This window comes from Orcinus orca, chromosome 7, assembly GCF_937001465.1.
Source record: "Orcinus orca chromosome 7, mOrcOrc1.1, whole genome shotgun sequence".
Classification (NCBI taxonomy): Eukaryota; Metazoa; Chordata; class Mammalia; order Artiodactyla; family Delphinidae; genus Orcinus; species Orcinus orca.
In genome coordinates, this window is record NC_064565.1 from 57,473,016 (window position 1) to 57,493,498 (window position 20,483).

At 40.3% G+C, this 20,483-nt stretch overlaps 1 protein-coding gene across 3 annotated transcripts in view; it reads left to right on the forward strand.

Annotated features, from left to right (window-relative positions):
* CERS6 (ceramide synthase 6) overlaps nucleotides 1-19,434 on the forward strand; it is a 324,132-nt gene extending 304,698 nt beyond the window's left edge. Inside the window, exons 9-11 of one of the 3 annotated variants that reach the window (XM_004267262.3) lie at nucleotides 10,374-10,530; nucleotides 11,089-11,112; nucleotides 13,842-19,434. In XM_004267262.3, the coding sequence (XP_004267310.1) occupies nucleotides 10,374-10,530; nucleotides 11,089-11,112; nucleotides 13,842-13,994 (334 nt within the window). In that variant the 3' untranslated portion in view covers nucleotides 13,995-19,434. The remainder of the gene's footprint in view (nucleotides 1-10,373; nucleotides 10,531-11,088; nucleotides 11,113-13,841) is intronic. The other 2 variants (XM_004267263.3, XM_033423492.2) reach the window with 2 other exon arrangements.
* The last annotated feature ends 1,049 nt before the right edge of the window (nucleotides 19,435-20,483 follow it).

Consider the following 20,483-nt stretch of genomic DNA (forward strand, 5'->3'; position numbering starts at 1 on the left):
ATTTTCACAATCACAGAATTTCTAAGGAGTTATTTGCTTGCAAGAAATGTCAAATAATATGTGACTTGAATAACAAATGTTTACTCATTTAATAAAAACCGAATCGTTTACTCTTCAAAAAAAAAAAAAGGTCCATCCATGTTGTCCCAAATAGTAGGATTTCACTCTTTTTCATGGTTGAGGGATATTCCATTGTGTGGTGTGTGTGTGTGTGTACACACCACATCTTCTTTACCCATTCATCTATTGATGGACACTTAGATTGCTTCCGTTTTGCATGTATCTTTTCAAAATAGTGTTTTCATGTTCTTCAGGTAAATACCCCGAAGTGGAATAGCTGGGTCATATGGTAGTTCTATTCTTAATTTTTTGAGGAATCTCCATACTGTTTTCCATAGTGGCTCCACCAGTTTATAGTCCCATCAACAGTGTTCAAGGGTTTCCTTTCCTCCACATCCTCTCCAACACTTGTTACTCCTGTCTTTTTCCTGATAACCATTCTGACAGGTGTGAGGTGATATCTCACTGTGGTTTTGATTTGCATTTCCCTGAGGATTAGTGATGATGAACATCTTTTCATGTGCCTGTTGGCCATCTGTATGTCTTCTTTGGAAAAATGTCTATTCAGATCCTCTCCCCATTTTTTTTTTTTTTTTTTTGCTGTACACAGGCCTCTCACTGCTGTGGCCTCTCCCATTGCGGAGCACAGGCCTTGGACGCGCAGGCCCAACAGCCATGGCTCACGGGCCCAGCCGCTCCGCGGCACGTGGGATCCCCCCCAGACCGGGGTACGAACCCGCGCCCCCTGCATCGGCAGGTGGACTCCCAACCACTGCGCCACCAGAGAAGCCCATCTCCCCATTTTTTAATTGAGTTTTTCTGTTGTTGTTGAGTTGTATGTGTTCTTTATATAGCTTGGCTATTAAGCCTTGTCAAGTGTATGGTTTGCAAACATCTTCTCCCACTCAGTAGGTGGCCTTTTCGTTTTGATTTTATTGCATTCTTTGTTTTAAAGTCTGCTTGGTCTGATATGAGTATAGTTACTTGAGCTTTCTTTTCATTTCCACTTACGTGGAATATCCTTTTTCATCCCTTCACCTTCAGTCTCTGTGTGTACTTACTTCTGAAGTGAATCTCTTGTAGGCAACATATAGATGGGTCTTGTTCTTTTATCCATTCAGCCACTCTATGCCTTTTGATTTGATAGTTTAAACGTTTTCTCTTTTAATTTAATTTGTTAGTTTGAACATGTCCAAACCCACAGAGAATTTGAAAAACATATATAATGAATACTCATATAGTCCCACCTGCCCTCATCAACTGTTACCCCTTGCAGTACCCATTGCATTTCTTTTACATACATGCATTTCTCTTACATTTGTCAAATCATCTGAAAGTGGGTTGCAGATGTCATGACACATCATTCCAAAAACTATGGCCTACATATCTCTTGTTTTAATTTTGTATTCATTGGATTATAAGCGCAGTGGAACATTTCATGCATGTTTTCATATGTCATTTGTATTTGTATTTTTTCTGTGAACTGTCCATATCCTTTGCCTACTTCTCCATTGATGATGTAGCACTTTCATCATCAACATCTATGATGCATGTGAGTGAAAACTGCATCAAATGCTACCCAAATACCACTCAAACCTCCTAACAAGGTGCTAGGCCCAGTACACACGGATAGCCAATGGTGTGTAAGAAATATTCCTTGTGATTTAAGGTATGGCCTTGGCTATTGCTATTTCTGTCAGTGAGAAGAGAAGGCTTATATTCATCTCATTGACTGTAAACATTCTATTCATGGCCACGGACTATGGAAAGAAGTGATTGAGGTTGAATGGGTAAGCACTGTTAAGCACACTATAGCTAGTAGGAGCAGAGAGAGTGTCTTGTCCTGTCAGTTAAATTGGCTTTTTGCCGTTTAGATGAAGCCCCCTAGGACAGGGGTCCCCAACCCCTGGTCTGTGGCCTGTTAGGAACCGGGCCGCACAGCAGGCGGTGAGCAGCGGGGGAGCGAGGGAAGCTTCATCTGTATTTACAGCTGCTCCCCATCGCTCACGTTACCGCCTGAACAAACCCTATCGCCCCCTCCAACCCCGTCCGTGGGAAAATTGTCTTCCACGAAACCGGTCCCTGGTGCCAAAACGGTTGGGGACCGCTGCCCTAGGACACTGTATACTGTATTCGAAGATAAGTTTTACCAAATAAAACCACTGTCTCGAGGGCCACTATCTTGATATGTTTGCAGTTGGGATTTCTGCAAAAGAACTCTTTGCTATCCAGCTCCTGAGTCTGCACACCTTTGCTGAACAACTGTCCTGGGACCACCTGAGTCAGATGGGGTGGCGGGGGAGGCCTCTGGGTTTGCTGCATTTCAGCCGTCCTTCTCTCCAAAGCAGGGTTTGTATTTCTTTCTTCCTCAGTAAATTGTTAGAATATGTACCTGCGCTGAGTTTGCCAGCAGATAAATCACACCCGGCAGATTCCCAGCCCGGCAGTTACAGGTGGAAGAAGCTTTTGAGTTCCAGGCCCTGAGCTTTGCACAGCCACTTCCCCCTCCTAAGTTCCAGGGCACAACTATTTGTCTTGTGGCTCTCTTTTTATTAGTGTAATATGGAATCCCAGAAATGGTGTGGTATTGAATGTCACGCAGAGTTTGTGCAAGGCCTGGTCCTGATTCAAGTTACAGACATGAGCAGTGCCTCAGGGAAGCAGGTCCCCTGTCTCCTCGTCCCCTCTGTCTGCCCGTTTCCCATCCGCCCATTCCCCTTCTCTCTCTTTCCTTTCCCCTTCCTCGTTTCCGTTTCTTCCTGCCCCCAAGACAAGATTTGCAGGTATTGCCCCCATAGATTCCAGAAGCTCTGTCTTATATCTTGCAAAACACATTTCTTCCACAGAATCATGAAATAAGAAGGTAACAGAAGGAGAGTGCAGAGATCAGGCAGGTTTCACAGTTCTTAGGCCAGTTATTAAGCTCTAACAAAATCAGGGGACTCAGACAAAAACAGCTCCAAACATGCCAACAAAGCCCCATTCCAGGGACAAAAGCGATCAAATGTGCTTATGATGTGTGTTCAAGTTGGCCTCTCTACCGTCTCAGAATCTCCACACCCATAACCACGAACGAACCTAGAGAGCTGCTTCCTTTGTTCAGGGGGAATAAAAGCATCTGTCTTTGGAGGCAGCGCTGTGAACAGACCTATCCCAGAGAGGCAGGGACTTTGCCGCCACTGGGACGCCCTGCTCTGCCCTGCGAGCAGCTCTCCTCCTCGACCCTCCCAGGAGCCAGCCATCCCCCACTCACATAAAACATGCCAGCCTGAGGGGACAGAGGGCACCAGCTGGTGTGACCACAGACAAGTTCCGTCAGTCACTGCCTTCTTGTCTGGAGCAGGACGCCGGGACTTTGAGGAAAACCGCGTATGGCCAAGCCAGGCCACCCCTGTGCAGCTCTGAGACTTAGTGAGGTAGCTTTTGGGAAATGCATCCAGCTCTGCGAACACCTGTTGCCCTCCTTGCCCTAGTTAAGACCTTTAGAGGCTTCTGTTAGCACTTGGCTATCTGTTATCATTCTCCTATGGTCTCCTCAAATTTTAACTTAAACTGATATTTATTTAATAGGGATTATATACATGTTATACTTAAATATTCATTACAGAAATTTTATGGAATATGAAACACCACAAAGAAGAAAACAAAATCCCAATCCCATAATTCGGAAATAACCACTGTTCATAATCTGATGTCTTTGTTTCTAACATTTTATATGCTTAAAATTACATCTTTTTCTTTACCAAAATGCGATCATTCTGCACATACTGTTTCATAGCTTTGTCTTTCTCATTTAACGTTGTACTATAAGCATTTTTCCATTTCATTAAGTATTCTTCTATAACATAATTATATCGGTTACAGAATATTCCATCTTCTGAGAAGGTCATGGTTTATTCATCAGTACCCTATTTGTAAACATCATCTAGGATGTTTCAAGTAGTATGCTACTATAAATAATATTTAAATGAACATCCTTATGGCTAAATCTTCCAAATCCCTGAAATTCTTCCTTAGGACAAAAGGTTGGAAATAGAATCATAGACTCAGTAGGTATGTACATTTTGATACATGTGGTAACATTACCCACTAAATACAATATGCCAATTTATATTCCGTCCCCAGCTCCCCAACTAGATGATGAGTTCTTTGAGGCCCACGAATATGTGTCCCCAACAGTGGGGACAGTGTTGGGCATACAGTACAAACCTGTGCTTCAGTTTCTTCATCTGTGAAATAGACATCATCATAATACCTACTTTGAAAAAAAATAGAATTTATCACATAGGGTTTATTTCATGAGGATTATGCGTTAGCACATTAAAGCCTGAGCCCAGTTCCCGACACATAAAGCTCAATAAATATTAGCCTAGTGTAAGAATTCTACTATATGGGGATTCTTCTGTATGAAGTGTTGAAAGGATTAAGTAAAACAATGTATATAACGTGTTTGGGCCAGTGCTCAACACATACTAATTACTCAATAAAGAGCAGTTATGGGGACTTCCCTGGCGGTCCAGTGGTTAAGACTTCGCCTTCCAATGCAGGGGGTACGGGTTTGATCCCTGGTCGGGGAGCTAAGATCTCACATGCCTTGCAGCCAAAAAACCAAAACATAAAAAACAAAAGCAATATTGTAACAGATTCAATAAAGCCTTTAAAAATGGTCCACATCAAAAAAATCTTTAAAAAAAGAGCAGTTATTGAGAACCAGACAAGTCTGTTTTAGGGGCACGTAGGCAACAAAGAGGAGGGTTGAAAGTGTAAGTATGTTGGAATCAGGATACAGCCTGAAGGACATGTTCTTCTCTAGGGAAACTCAGGTTGGGAGATGAGGAACATAGAAAGGCAGACCAGGCAGTGGAGGGGTTGGGAACTCAGGCAGACAGACAGCAAATGGGGCACCAAGAGGGCAATGACTCATTTTGAGAAAAACATCCACCCCAGCCAGGAAGTTACTAGTGACAAACTTCCTGTGATATAAGGGATCAGTGTCTAAGTCTGGCCAGGCTGTGACCTAAAAGTAAAAATAAATGAGTTGATCCCCATGTCTTACTCAGATAACAATATGACAGAAGTGATATGCCCATTGCTAGAGGAAAGACAGATGGTCCCTCTGTGTTCAAGTTCAGCTTCCTTTCAGGGATAGAGAAGCTACTTCTGTGTCTGCTACAGGCTGCGAATCTATTATTCGAGATAATTAGGCATCCAGGCATTGTGAGCAAGGTTTGCGGCTGTCTAGCAGCCTTGACTACCCAACGCTTGACCAAATTGTTCTTAAGTCTGGAGCTTTTATTACTTTAGAAAAACCAGGACAAACAGCATTGCTTATAACAGTGAATTAATTACCTGACTTTTCTTTTTCAGGTGATAAGTGTCCATGGTTTCTGTTGAGAGTACATTTTAAATGCTTTTCTGTTACCATCTACTTTAAAATGAGCAAAACATGCCGGTAGATTACGGATAAGCTTTAGGTAGAATCTACTTTTCATTTATGTTTTGTGTAGGTCAAATGAAAGTAAATGCCAGAGAAGCACACACATCCTGAAATATACTGCGGTCTGTCTGGGAAAGCAAAGTCAAGACCATTCAAAAGCTCTGAAGTAAAGAACACCTTAATTTTGACTGTAAACCAAGTTTTCCTTTTTAATCTACCCTCACTGGCATCATGCAGCAATCCTCAGCGTGAGGCCCTGAACCTGACTCTCCCTGAGAAGCAATCTTGGCTCTCTTTGGATATTTGACATGGATTTAATTATTGTGGTTTTTCTATAGATCATTCCAGAAACACACAACCAAGGCTCAGGTGGAGCTCTTTGGTGGGGGTAGAAGAGGAAGGGACGCAGGCAAAGCTTATGATTACTTGCCATGGCCTTATCGTAAACGTCCACCTGTAACTTCATTCACACAGTGAGAGCACCTAGGCCTCTGTCATCTTTAATAACTCAACCACCATTATGTGATCCTGCCTCTAAGTCACTGGAATATTTTAAAAGTAAGATATATGGAGCGGAAAGTAAGGATATTTATCTAACTTTGCATACTAAAGATAAACTTTTGAGTTGGCAGTCACGATAAAAATGAAAAAAAAAGCATTGGTTATAGCTTTTCTGAATGAGACACCAGTGGAGATCTTTTCACACTGTGCTCTATGACAGTAGAAGACTTCTGGACTTCTGAGGTTTAAGGGGCAAGCAGAAGTCACATTGATGCTTGGAATATGAATGAGTAAAGCCTTAGATATAGTATTAAAATGAGACTACTCTGACTTTGCTTTGCTTAAGAAAAAGTGGCTAAACTTTTCTGCATGAATGTATACATTCCCCTCCTCCTATCCCCACATAGCCTGTATATACATATTTCTGTGATCATCAAACTTAAGATGAAAAATCCATAAAGGGTAAGCCTGAGCCAAAGTAACTATAGGGCAAGTCACATTAAATTATGATTCATTAGACAGCCATTAAAAGAACCCATCAGGGCTAAGCTGTTGGGGTGGTAAGTGGTGCATCTTTACATCAGCAGTGGATTGCTTGGAGCTTTGCCCTGCAGGCATCGTTTCTATTGGGAATCACGCAGGAAGAAACAAGCACAGACGGGAGCCTCTTCATTCCATTGTTGGGGAAGAGTCTTAGAAGGGAAGGTGTAACCTGAAGATGCAGTGATTTCTGTGCTGGGACCCAGACTTTGGCAGAAGGTTCTGGCAGAATAGACCTACTTGAGCACGCTTTGTACATGCGTGATGCGCCATCTAGTGGTTAAGTGACCCTAACATTAATGAAAAGGAAAATGGTCTTTTCTGGCCCCTTATGCTTCCAAACTCTCCACCACTTGATTGGAGCAGCAGGAGGTTTGATGCTGTAGGCTATTTTGGGGGAAGAAAAAAATCTATTTTCTTAGAAGCCATATATTGACCCCAAACTAGTGGGGAGGGGGGTAGAAACACTGGTATTATAGTAATTATGCAAGCCAGAGGTTGCATATTGGCAGTGTTTGCCCCAGAGTACTTTTTTCCATTTTAGTTTATTGAGGTGTAATGCGCACAGTGTCATCCACAAATCTTCATGATACATTTTTACATTTGTAAAATTTTGCATATGTATAATCTGCATAATCACTACCTGAATCAGGATGGAGAATGTTTTCAGCATGCCAGCAGCCTCCCTCCTGTCCTGTCCCCTCAATCCTCCCTCAGAGATACCACTCGTCAGAGCCCTGTCACCATAGATTTGTAATGACATCATTAAAGTATGTACTCCTAACCCTAACCTCTGGGAAAGGATAAAATCCTGTAATCACCATTTTAATAGTTTGCCCAAAAGGGGACAGTTTTCTCATCAGAAACATTCTGTGGCTAAACAAAGGCGCCATTTCCTGGGTTTGCTGTTTTTCAGAATCCAAGTGGCATAATGTCTCTCTCCTCAATCTCAATTCCTCACATATTGTTTTCCTTACCAAGCTTCTCACTGAGAGATGTAGCTCTTTGGTGCACTGATTGTTTTTTCTCAATTGTCTCTGCAGGCAGCCAAGTCAATTTTCAAAGAAATCCCATTACTTTTGAGTGGCATTTCAGAGGTGCCGCTAATTGTCATGGCAAAGCCTGTAAATTCTGATGCAGTGTTTCAGAAATTAATGTGAATATCATGTCACCAGCAACTACATGACACTCTGTTCATAATAAGCCAAGCAAACTGTAATGGTGAGAAAGGTTCTCAAACTTATAATTCAGCAAAGGCTAATTTATAACGCGTAGCATCACGCAGTCGTGGTTGCCATTTCTACAGGACCTCTTTCTGTTCAAATGAAACTGAATTCCCTCTGAAGGTCAACATGTTTAATATGTCAAGAAGCAGAGCTGGTTCTGAAATAAAATTATTGTGATTATTCCCGAGTTGTCTTGTGCATATCTATTTATTTGATTACTGAACAAACACACAGTCAATCAGCCATCAGGTCCAGCGAGCACATTACTTCGCAGTGTTTTGCAAGGTGCTGGAGATAGAAAAGCATAAGGTGTGTAAGTCCTCCCTTGCTGTCGTGGAGTTCACCTTTGTTTAGACCTGTTGTCCCGTAGCCTGCAGACTGTGTATAAAGACATGGCTGCCTCTTGGGATAACAAACAAGGCAGGAATATAGGCATTATCCTAACATTCCTTTTTATAAATTACTTGTACTTTGCCCTAATTATTTGTCATGGATTTGGAAAAGAGAAGAATATAAAGAAGAAAATACAAAATTCCCTAATCCACCAAAGAAAGAAAGTCTATAATGGCTTTAATTCCTTCCAATGAATTATAATTCTCTTACTTTTTCTGTGTGTATGTGCAAATATATATTTATTTTATGGAATTGAGATATTACGATTTTTCTCTGTCATAAGAAACTCTTGAAACATGTTTAATATTGTGATGACTTTATAATTTCTGGAATATCTTCATAGTTTTTTAACCACTACCTGTTATTGGAGATTTTGATTGTTTGCTGTTTTTGAAATAGTTACAGAGATTTAATGCCTATTATTTGAAATGAACTCTGACTTTTTACCATACTTAACAGCCAGAACTACTACAATAGGGTTAAATAATAATGGTGATGCTGGTTGTTCATGGTTTGTTCCTAATTATAAAGTCAGTAACTCTGGTATTTGTTAAGTATTATGACCACTGCTGAGTTGAGCTGGATAAAAATCATATTAAGTGCTTTAAGTTCCAAGTTTTAAACATCAGCAGTGGAGAATTGAACATTGCCAAATGTCTTTCAGTGCAGGTGGAATAATTAGGTTTGTTCCAATTTGGCCTGTGGACGTGTGATAATTATATTAATAGATTTCCTAATGTTGGTCCCCCTCCACCAGAATGAATACTACTATATCATAGAGTAATATACTTTTAATGAATTGTCAAATTCAGCTCCATACTATTGATTTTAGGATTTTAAATCCATGTGTATTGAGCATTGTTCTTGAGAGATAACTAATATGGCAGGGTTAGAGACACACTCTGTTTGTCTCATTCTGGTCTATGAACGCAGGTTGCTGAAATTGGGCATGGAGAACCTGTTTATGTCTATTATTCATTCTCCGTTTTTTCTTTACCTCTTATCCCATCTCAAATCAATGTGTTTTTTTTTCCTTTTGTGAATTCACTAAGTACTTTTCTTAACCTCTCTCGAAGCATTCATCACACTCTTATATTAAAATTTTCTGTATATGTGCCTTCTGTTCTTGTATGAGTGGTCTGTGTCTTACATTCAAGAGTTTTCCATCCCTCCCCCTTAGTCACTGAGTATTGTCCACCTAACCTCTCCTGAGGGTCCCAGCAAAGCACTGCAGGGACAGTTGGTGGAAATACACTTCGATGAGTTTTGTCAGTCCACTTAGATCTCCAAACCAGCCCATCACTAAGCTAAGGAGGAAAACAAGGAAGTGAGAGTAATTCCAAAATTTTGTGGCTACCGTGCTTCTGTGTGGCAGCAGTGTGAGTCCAAAAGGCATGAATCAACTTCCAAAGGCTTAGGAGCAGATACAGCAAGGATGAGAGCCAAGCCCTGAAACCAGCCGTCCTGTATCTGCCCCAGGTGGCTGCTCCATCCTGGTCCTGATGGTGGATAACAGAGGGAACCAGTTACTTCAAATACGTTCACCTGCCTCAAGTACATACTCTTAAAACTACGTATATTCATTATATTCTAATAATTTTTTAAAAAACTCCTTCCAACACTCATCTCAAGACATCACTTCAATATGATATCTTTCAGTTGCCAGTTCTTTCCCAGGGGAAGGCTTACAAAATTCAGGACCCAGTACAGGCTCCCCTACTAGACTATAAACCACTTGAGGACAGGCATTAGGTCTTAAGTATATTCTAACTCACTGTGCTAAGCATATAGTTTAAACTTAACTAGTGTGTCTGGAATTAATTACTCTTTTTTTTTTCCTTGCAATGTAATATTATTAAATGGTATTCCTCACACGCATTTAAAGGCCAAAAGCAACTTCAAGGATGATACAGGCCTTTTAACCAGTAGTGAGAAATGGAATCAATTGAAAACGTAATGAAAATTAAAGGGAGAAATGACACAAAAGTGAATGGGAGCACAAGTACACTATTCAAGCTAGAATCCAAAGGAATGTTATGCTACCAGGGGAATCGTTCCGGTGATGACTCTTCTAAGTACCTTGTCAGCCTTCAGACCATCCTTGCAGGGAGTAGTCAGTGGATATCATTGACTTCGTGCTTCTTTGCAGTAACTAGAGTTCCTTTGAAGGCAAAGTGAAAAGCTGTGTTCAATGATTACTTTCTCCTTTTCCTTAGGGTGTTAAATACCACATTATTTGAAAGTTGGGAGATTGTTGGACCTTACCCTTCCTGGTGGGTTTTTAACCTACTGCTGTTGGTAATACAAGGCTTGAACTGCTTCTGGTCTTACTTGATCGTAAAAATAGCTTGCAAAGCTATTTCAAAAGGCAAGGTAAGATAAAACTCACCCTTTCTAATATGTCCCAGAAAATTATGGTTTTGTGTTCTTCTAATCAACAAGAACATTATTTATTATTTAGAATATCATCAAAATTGTTTTTTCTCCTTCAAGGTTTAGCATAACCTCTTTGAAACACAATACAAACTTTCATTTTCTTCTGTCTAGTTGATTATTTTACATGTAGCATCGCTTTGCTGAATGATCTGCATTTATAATTTTAGATTCAATGGAGGTATATTATTTGTTGTGTTCCTACTCTCCCTTTCTCTGTCTCCCTTGGTCCTCCTCTGATTATACTTATACCAGACAGAAATTTAATAATTCTTTTATTTTATGAGAAAGGGTTGCTTGATGTAGTATGACCATTTATGACTTTGTCAGTAAAAATTTAGTTAAATCCCTTTGGTTAAAAATGGGCTCATGAAGCTGATTTGAATAAAGCTTCCCAGGCCTCAAGCCTTCTGTGTAGAGCAGTGACTTTTCTGGAACATTCTCTGTGACATTTTCTTACTTTCATTGTTCGTTCTCTTCCTTCTGCCAACCTGGAAGTCTGGGAAGTGGAACCCTTTACATGTAAGTTTCTCACGCCTCTCTCTCTATGCCAGTCCTGGGTCCCACGTTAGCCCGTTAGAGGGGCACTCTGATGCTTTTGTTTCCATGCATATTGTTCTGTCTAATCTGTTGGCACTGCCTGGAGGCTGTAACCGAGGTGTGGCTCCCACCAGCTGTGAGGGATGCTAGGGACAGCTCAGTTAGTGACCTTTTGTGTGAGCTTTCATTCTGCTAAATTTTGCATGATCCAACGAAGGAGATGGATTTCTTTAATTGATGTTCAACATGTCAGCTAAAAAACAGAAATAGACCAAAGTGAAGTATGAGAAACAGAACTAAGTTGGGGAGAGGATCAACGCGGTCCGGAAGGGAGGCCAGAGCATCGGCTCTTTGCCAGGGCTGCCCTGGGCAGCGGAACAGCACGTGACCGCTTTGTGAGCCCCTTCCGCCGGGGCTTGGGACATCTAGTCACGTCCTATGAAGCCAATTCTCCGCATCAGCTCCTATGTAAATACAAAATATTTTTAGCAATGAATTGTTTAAAAGCAAGAGTTCATTTTTTCTCTGTGACCTCGTACTCTTTAAAATGAGCGTGTATTTCTATTTTAAAAAATGCTCCTGTTCTCATTTGGATACAAATTAAATCAATGTGCACAATACTGTCAGTATGATAATGGTAACTGAAGATGCAGGGAGGCTGTAGATTAGATGATTTGTGTCCTTATTGCATTGCTCTTTCCACCAGATACGCTGTCTTCTCTCTAGTTTACTTCTTCAACTTTATTAGGAGACAGTCAATTTTATTCCAGACCTCAGGCTTCAAAATATCTTAACTGCCTTTGCTGTTCACCCAGGGCAGTAAGATTCATCTTGGCCATGAGTTATGGACTCTATTTTCCTGTGGTTTATTTTGAGATATTCTAAATTGTTCCTTCCTTTGGAGGTAACATAAGGATAGATTTTTTTTCCCAAATGCAATTAAAAATAATCTTACTAAGCATGCAAATGTAAATTAATCGCTCTCTGAAACTGGAGTTTTCTTTCCTATTAGCAGCTTAATTTATGACTAATGGATTTCCAAACATAGTGGAGCTTTTATTCTAACGCTGTCTTTGTGACCCATGTTTTTTTAAGTTAAAGTATCCTTATAATCTAGTCATTTTGGTGTTTCAGTATCTAAATCTTCTTGGAGATGGTCCTTGTGAGTCTCATCTCATCTCAAGGGCCATTGGAGTGAGATCCATTTTTACATATTTACTCAGTCGTCTCTGCTTAGGCTGGAGCAGCAGTGCTCAGCTCAGGACTTTCTCCTGTCCCCACCTCACCCCACCCCACCTGACGTAGGTGACGTTCTCCTGCAGTGATGGTGGCTTCTCAAATTGGGAGGGCAGTGGATTCTAGGGTTCTCCGGTTGGGGGTAGCAGTGACAGAGAGGATGAGATGTGGAACCCAGTTCATTCTGAAAAGCCTCCCAGGAGATTCTGCCGACTTCCCAAGCCACCTCTTAGAGAATCATAAGGAACTAGACTGGGAAACTTTCTATGAAGCCAAGCAAGCCACCAGGTCCCTATTGCTACCACCACCCCCCTTAGACAATAGGTAAACAGCACGCAGTTACTCAAAGGTCTTAAGGCCTGTGGGGTAAAATTGTTTACCATGATGTAGACATAGAGTAGGAGGTTCAAACTCTTTCAGTTTTATAAGCAGTAGAGTATTTCTGTAATTTCTTCCTACATTACCTCCTTGTGAGACAGTATGATTTTTTTTCATCCTTTATGGTAACATATAGATTTATATCCTGGTGCCTTACTCATGACTTGTAGAGTCTGAATGGAGGAGGGAAGAACCCTGGAATGATGGGAGCCAATTCATGATGATCGAGCCAGTAGATTTTTCTTGGGAAATATTTTCAACTAGACCTCACCCAGCAAGTGCCCCAGATGCCTCCTGCTGCCATTAGTTGTTATGTGGTATACAAAACAAAATTTCTACTTAATTCTAGCAGACAAAAAAGAAAAATTAAATCATCAATGAATGCATTAAAAAGCCAAATAAGGGCTTCCCTGGTGGCGCAGTGGTTGAGACTTCGCCTGCCGATGCAGGGGACACGGGTTCACGCCCCGGTCTGGGAAGATCCCACATGCCGCGGAGCAGCTGGGCCCGTGAGCCATGGCCGCTGAGCCTGCGCGTCCGGAGCCTGTGCTCCGCAATGGGAGAGACCACAGCAGTGAGAGGCCCGCGTACCGCAAAAAAAAAAAAAAAAAAAAAAAAGCCAAATAAGAATGATGTTTTAGTGAACAGAGCTAGTGAATATCTCCATTAGTGTAGTTAATTAAGAGCTGACTTTAAATGATTCTCAGAGAGAATGTGATCATCCGAGAATAAATGGATCCGTTTGTACCAAATTCCTATAGTGCCATTCCAGCAGTACCATATGCTACTTTGCCAGTAAGAGTGGGGTTCATGGTCTAGTACATTCTCAGAATCCAAAGGCACCTTAAGGAAGTCAACAAAGCTAGCCCCCTGCAATGCCTAAATCCACCTACATTCCTTGATAACTGACTTAGTCACCCAAATGCCTATCTCCAAAGAAGGGGAACTTATTACTATGGCAATGTTCCTATCCTCTTCGATGTTTTCAATATTTAGATCTGTTTTTCTTCATGTATAATTGTGCATATACTTCTGAGCATGCCATACCTTAACAGTTCCTTCAGAGCTGGCTGCACTCACCTTCTCGTATTCCACAGGTGTCCAAGGACGATCGAAGCGATATTGAGTCTAGCTCAGATGAGGAGGACTCGGAACCTCCGGGGAGTAACCCCCATGCCGCGACCACCACCAATGGGACCAGTGGTACCAACGGGTATCTCCTCACTGGCCCTTGCTCCGTGGATGATTAATTACTCAAAACTACAAGTCCCAAATAAAGTGAACTGTTTGTTCCTGGAAGTATTTAATAAGTTGCAAATGCAGTTCCTTTCATAATCTCTCAGCACCAGAAACAAAAATTAGGATTATCAAAGCATTTTGAATAGTGCACTGCCATATGTCCTGTCTGTGAATGAGGAAGAATTACCATTCTGTATATGTAGGCATGCTTTATGTAATTGGCACAAGGGAACAGTATTTGCATTTGTACTGTCTTAGAATATTATTTATTTTTTTGTATTTGTTTGTGAATCTGTGGACAAAAGAGGGTTTCCTCACTCCTTTTTACTCTCTGGGTTCATGACAGTGAGGGAGACGCTCCATCTGCTTCTATCCCTTTCTATTCCCCTAAGCCAGTCCGCTAGGAGCCTTAGCTTAATTGGTCACTTAGAGCAAGCAAATCCCAGGGCAGGATTCTCGTACAGCTCCAAATAGGTTTGCTTTCTTTGCGTTACAGTGCCTGTTTCGAAACGGCCTGTACAGTCTCAGTGAGCTTTGTCCCAGTGTAAAGTTGGAACAGGATGAGCTCATTTTGTAATTGTCACTCTTCGTGGTCAATTAACTGTTGCAATTAAAGAGTGTGGTTATTGGAGGACTTAAAGAATTTGTTTTGTAGTAAATTGCTTTGGATTAGATGTCATTTCTTATTCACACAGCCAAGATTTCTTCAGTGAGAATGGCAGCTAGCTGGGGATTAACTTTGGAGGTTACAGAGATTTTTTTATTCTCTATTACGGGGTCAGTGCTCTGGCTCTGAAGGAAGACTTAAGGTCATGGTTACAAACAAAGAAGTCACTCTTCCTACTGGGAATTTGTCCCATGATCTGAGAATAATACAAAGAGAGCAGCAGATTTCAACCAGGTTTTACCACTACCCCTGTAATTAGCGCTGTCTTTTGCCATGTCATGAAAAAAAGAAGCTAAGTATATTTTGGAACAGATAAAGGAGACTTCCAAGAGTTGGCGAAAGTCACCTCTAATGCAAAGCACTTTACCGCAACCAGCTCTAAAGAAAGCGCCCTATCTAGTATTTGATCTTGATGTTTTTATTTTTCTGAGCAAAATAAAGCCAATGGGAGAAAGACTATTTTACCATTTGTCTTTTCTCCTTAAACATAACCCATAACATAACAGAATTTCCTGTTACTAGAAACTGAGCAGTGTTACGCTCCTAAGTCCTTTTGTTTGCTTCTTTGAAGAACTTGCTCAGTTTCCAGGAATTTTTGTTCAAAGGGAGCTATTTCCAGAAAAAAAACAATAAAAATTCTACTCAGCAATGAGAAAGATTACTGAAAAAATAAGTTTCCATAGTCTCCTACAGGGCAGTGTTATTTATGTATAGATAAAAAAAACCACACACATAAACCAAAGATTTTATCTCTTTTCTTGAAACCAACTTTTAGTAAGAGGGAATAAAAAGGTATTATAAATACTTATTTCATAAATCAGAAAGACCATCTTCTAAAAAAAGAGCCCCAAACCACAATGCAGTGATATCAATGTGCAAGTCAGGGCTAGTGAAGGGAACAGCAAAATACTAGCAAGTGCATGTCCTGCCCAAAACCATTCGTATTCAATTCAATTTTTTTAAAAATTGAAATAAAGCTTTGTGCCCACAGTGTGCAACATGAGTGTTAATACTTCCAAACAAAAACCTCACACTGTAATGTTAACTCTTTTCCCACCTATTTATAAAATAGTGTGTTTTTGGTATGGTCCATAGTAATGATTGAAGAGCCTTGGAAATATGTCTGCTTGTTTATTGAAGAAACAGTATAACTAACTCTTCTTGTAAAGCCTTATTATTTTATTTCACAGAACCGGGATATGTCTAGGAGTGTAATTTGTGGATGGTCGTATTTGTAAGACCTATCATTAAATACCAAATATACTTGTTAAGTCATCTGAACATCTGCTAAAGTGCAGATATATAAAAAGTAAACAGCATGCATGTTATAGCTGGAAATTTTTGAGAAGGTGAAAGTTTCTTATCAGCTAAAATATGGAACAGAAGAATGACTCGTGCCTTGCTTTAGTGTCTAGAGCAAGTCCCCTGATGGGTGAAATAAACCAGAGAACCACAGTGTGTTCAACTTTGGATCATCTGACACTTTTAGCACAGAAAAATAATTTCAGAATATCAGCTTGTAAATTAAAGGTTTAGAAGATTTGCATGAAATGAAGAAAATTAAGTCTGTCCTTAGCAAAGACATCTGAACAATCTTTTGTTTTTCCCAAAAGTCACTTAGAAGGATTGAGAATTCTCAGAGCCTCTCTGACCAATGGCAGTAACTTAACGCAGTCCTCTGTGTATCTGTGGATTTTTATTTCATTTTACATTTTAAGGCAAAGAGTTCTTTTTGACTAATCAGAATGGTGTTTGTAGGGCTTTTGAGATGAAGAATAATATATCTTGTCTACTGCTCTCCCATAGTGGCCTGATAAGGCTGAGAGAGGAAAATATGTGAGATAGCCTATCTTCTACCTGTGCCAAGCCATAGCTTTGGAAGTGGATTTTGTAAAGTAAACTGTAGGTTTAGTAAGAGTGTTGTTTCCCATTGATTAACTTAGCCTGTCCTGGTCATACTCAAACCTTCCCAAGGTACAAAGAGATATGTAGGAAGGAGCCTAGAAAAGGTAATATCTTATTCTCCAATTCTATAGCTTTTGTAGATTGATTAGAAGGAGAAAAATGTAGAAAATCAAGTAGAATTTGGCCTTGGGTCAATAAATGATATAAAAATGTGTGATCTATGTATGTACCTGTATGTTTCTCAAAAAAACGTGATAAAACCAGAATATCACTGACTGGTCCTTATCCATATTTTTTTCATGAAAACCATCTGCCATGTACAATAGAAACTTCCCACCTCCTTCTCCACTTCCTGTTCATGGCCCCCCGACAACTGAGAGTGGTAGACTCCTTCAGCCTCTTTGTCTCAGAGCTAAGATCATGGAGGCCCTAAAGTCAGCATCTAAGTAGTTCCCATTTCCAAACTAAGTGATACGAATGTTGAGAATGGGGGAGCAACTACTTTGGATTATTAAACTAAGTGTTGGAAAAAATGCACATGATTTCTGCTTCACCCCAGGATTTTATTAACATCCAACTCCTGCTAGGCTGCTAGACAGATGGTATCCTGAGGTACCATCAGATAATGAAACAGGCATCTAACAAAGATGAACTAGGAAAAAAGATAGGCTCTCCAAAGAAAACAAGCAATTGGATGAGAGAAATAACTCTTTAGTGGGATAAAATCAGGTCACCTTTAGCCAAAATGGTGGGTAAATCTCAAAATGTCCAGTTCTATTCCCAAACTTTCCGTTCTGAGTATTGGATAGCGTTTGAATTTGAGCAAACTAAATGCTTGCACCTTGGGTAGAAAGGGCCTGAATCTTCCACTCTATATTTTTCAACCTCATTTATCTGGGCCAAAGTAAAAAATTGCATTTCATTCCAAGTTACCTGAGTCTTTACAAAAGAGCTCTTCCAAGAGAACTTTATGGACACCCATGATTGTTCCCAATCTATTCATGATTTTTGCATTGGTAGTTATTTTTGTCCCCTTCTTGGAGATGTTAATGCCAAAGTTGCCTGAATATTTGAGTATTTTTTTCTTAATTTGAAGTATGAAAAGTATACAGAATAATTCTGAAGGTATTAAATAATTCTCTTTATCAGTATGTGTGATGATATCATTATGTCCAAAGAGGTTTCAAGAAATCCTTTGGAAGTAAGAGGTTAAATGTTTACATTTCATGTGCTATTTGAGATCTTAAGGTTCTAATTAGCTCACTTTTTTTACTTTGTCTTTGGCTCATTCCTGCTTTGTAGATAAATATTAGTAGCCCTGAAATGTTCCTAACGTTAAAATAAGAAAAGATCAAATGAGATCAAAGTCTGCAAGTCTGCACTTGTGTGCTGTCCATAGAAGGAGTACTGTCAGTCACAAACGGTTCACGCAAAATGCAGCAAGATATTTTTTTAAATGAAGTTATTGTTGTCCCCAGAGCAGGGGTAAGTTTCTCTTGGTTAAATGAGATTGTACCATTATCAAATTACCAGATAGTAATTAGCACTGGTTCGCTGTGGCCACATTTTAATTCTTCATTAGTAATAGGCCAGAAAAAGGCCCTGTGGTTTGCATTTGTATGCATGGTCCCCTCCCGTCCCCTAGGGGGCGCTCAGTAGATGCCGAGGAGGCCTGTTCACTGGGCCACTCTATGCTGTTGGAACACCTCTAACGTGCGCTCAGAGGGAGCATACCTGATAATGGTTTTTATGGAGAAAATTGTGTTAGAGAACGTAAAACATCATAAGTAACTGTTAATAAGATCTGTAGACACCCAAAGGAGAACTTTAGTCTTTCCAACGTGAGTTCAACCTGAAGCCTTTGAAAGGAGCACATTACCAAATGGCCACAAGCTGAGACCTGTCTCTGCAGGCAGACGGCCCATCATATGGTGTCTCCACAAGACTAGACAGTCTCAAGATTGCCCAGGAAGCAATGGGAGGGGACCACTAGCCTAGGATCTGTCTTGTTTATCTTTCACTCACATTCCTTTAAGTCTCCTGGGACTCTTAATAAAAGGAAGCCAGAATATTGTCACTTATCTGCTATCAATTTCCCAATAGCCTTTGGATCAGTTGTGTACCATGCTTCCTTCTATGCCTGATTCCATTTTTCCTAAAAAGTATTGTGCCCACGTGAGCCTGTTTTCCTTAACACAAGTCCGTGAAAGCTTGGCTTCCTATTTCGGTATATGTTGCATGGCCTGGTAACCAGGGAACAACAGCTGTTGGTATGATTTCTATGTTAAGTGAAAAATTAGATTTTATAAAGACATCTTTTTTTCTTTTGGATCTACAGTAATTTTTTAAAACTGTCATTGTAAAACTGCTCTTAAAAATGAGGGGTTTTTAAAGATTAGTTGCCAAAGAGAAATTAGCTCTGTAATAGGAATAGTTATGTGGTGATTCTGGAACTTAGAGCTTCATTAATTTAAACATGGAAAACACCCTCCAAGTCTGATTTCCCAAAGTTTCATAAAGCCTCTAAGCTCATGATTTTCATCACCTCTTTACCCACCTGATCAGTTACCTCCATAGCCATTTGGTGTCATGCAAGGGGAAGGTGGTTAGTTTGGGGATTTGATTTTTTTCAACTTGCCGTGAGAAATAGAATAGGTGACAAAACCTTTACTTGTTAAGACAATTCAGCACTTGAGCATCTCTGTCAGAAATGGAATGATGTACTGTTAGCCAATTAGAATTATTTTATGTATTGTTATTATGTTTTGCTGATTTTTATATGAAAATATAATTATTCATTCTTGATCCCTGGAAGCAATCATTGTAATGAGGATCATTTTACTTTGAAAACACTTTCATAATAAAGATAAGTATTAAGAGTACAGTGTAAATGCCCTTTTCTGTAAGCACTACCGAGCTTGTGTTGGTAATATGTCACATCTTCCTGGACAAGATTTATCCTCACATCATCCTATGAGTTTCTTGTAAGCCTCCTCAAACCCCAGTAGTCGCTATGATTACAAAGAAGGATGTAATATTTATACGTTCCATATAATGTTCTATTTATATGTTATTTTGTCGAGAATTTAGCTAAGCTACTTGATGGTGGTGTTGCCTTAGCAACCATTTTGTTTGCCACGCAGCCTGCAGGGACCGTAACTTGACACTAGCCCCTCATACAGGTGCATGTCCTGAATAGCAGCCCAGAGTCACAAGCAAATGTAAGTCCCCGATATATGACTTCAGCCCTTGTGATCAACAGTCTCTCCTGCCTCCCAGTGCTTGTATGCCTCATGCATCCCTTAGATAAGACCCCCCCAGGGGGCTTACCAAAACCTCCCTCTTTTGGCTTGAATTGACTGATCTGGCCATAGCCCAGGGACCCCAGAGCACTCCACGTGTGGACCCTGATAAAAGCATGTACCCCAGGTCCTGTTTCTTTCTCTCTGTCTGTACCCTGCCTTGACCTCCCTGTGCGGCCCCTTCAGGTGTGCCATTTACTCCCCCCAGGACCTGTGAATAATAAACCTCTCTATTTCAAGTTCTCTTGTGGTCTGTTGAACTCTGTTGTCGGTTCACCATCCGACACCCTGTGCTCCACTTAACAAAGGTTAATTTAACAAACTCATATATATATATATATGTATATATATATACACACACACACATATACATAACATATATCTATGTTATAGTATCTCTTTGCAAATTAAGATATAAAAGCTTCAGGTTAAGTTTTATGTAGTACTTCATTCTGGAAAAATGTAATTTATAAAGATATCAGATCAAATATATCAGACTGTATTTCCAAACTATAAAAGAGGCACTTGGGATGCACAACACACACAAAATTGTCCCTCAGAGTTTGTGCACTCATAGGAGCTTGGCTGACATCATCTTCTCGGGGTCTGTGCCCCACTTTGTTAGA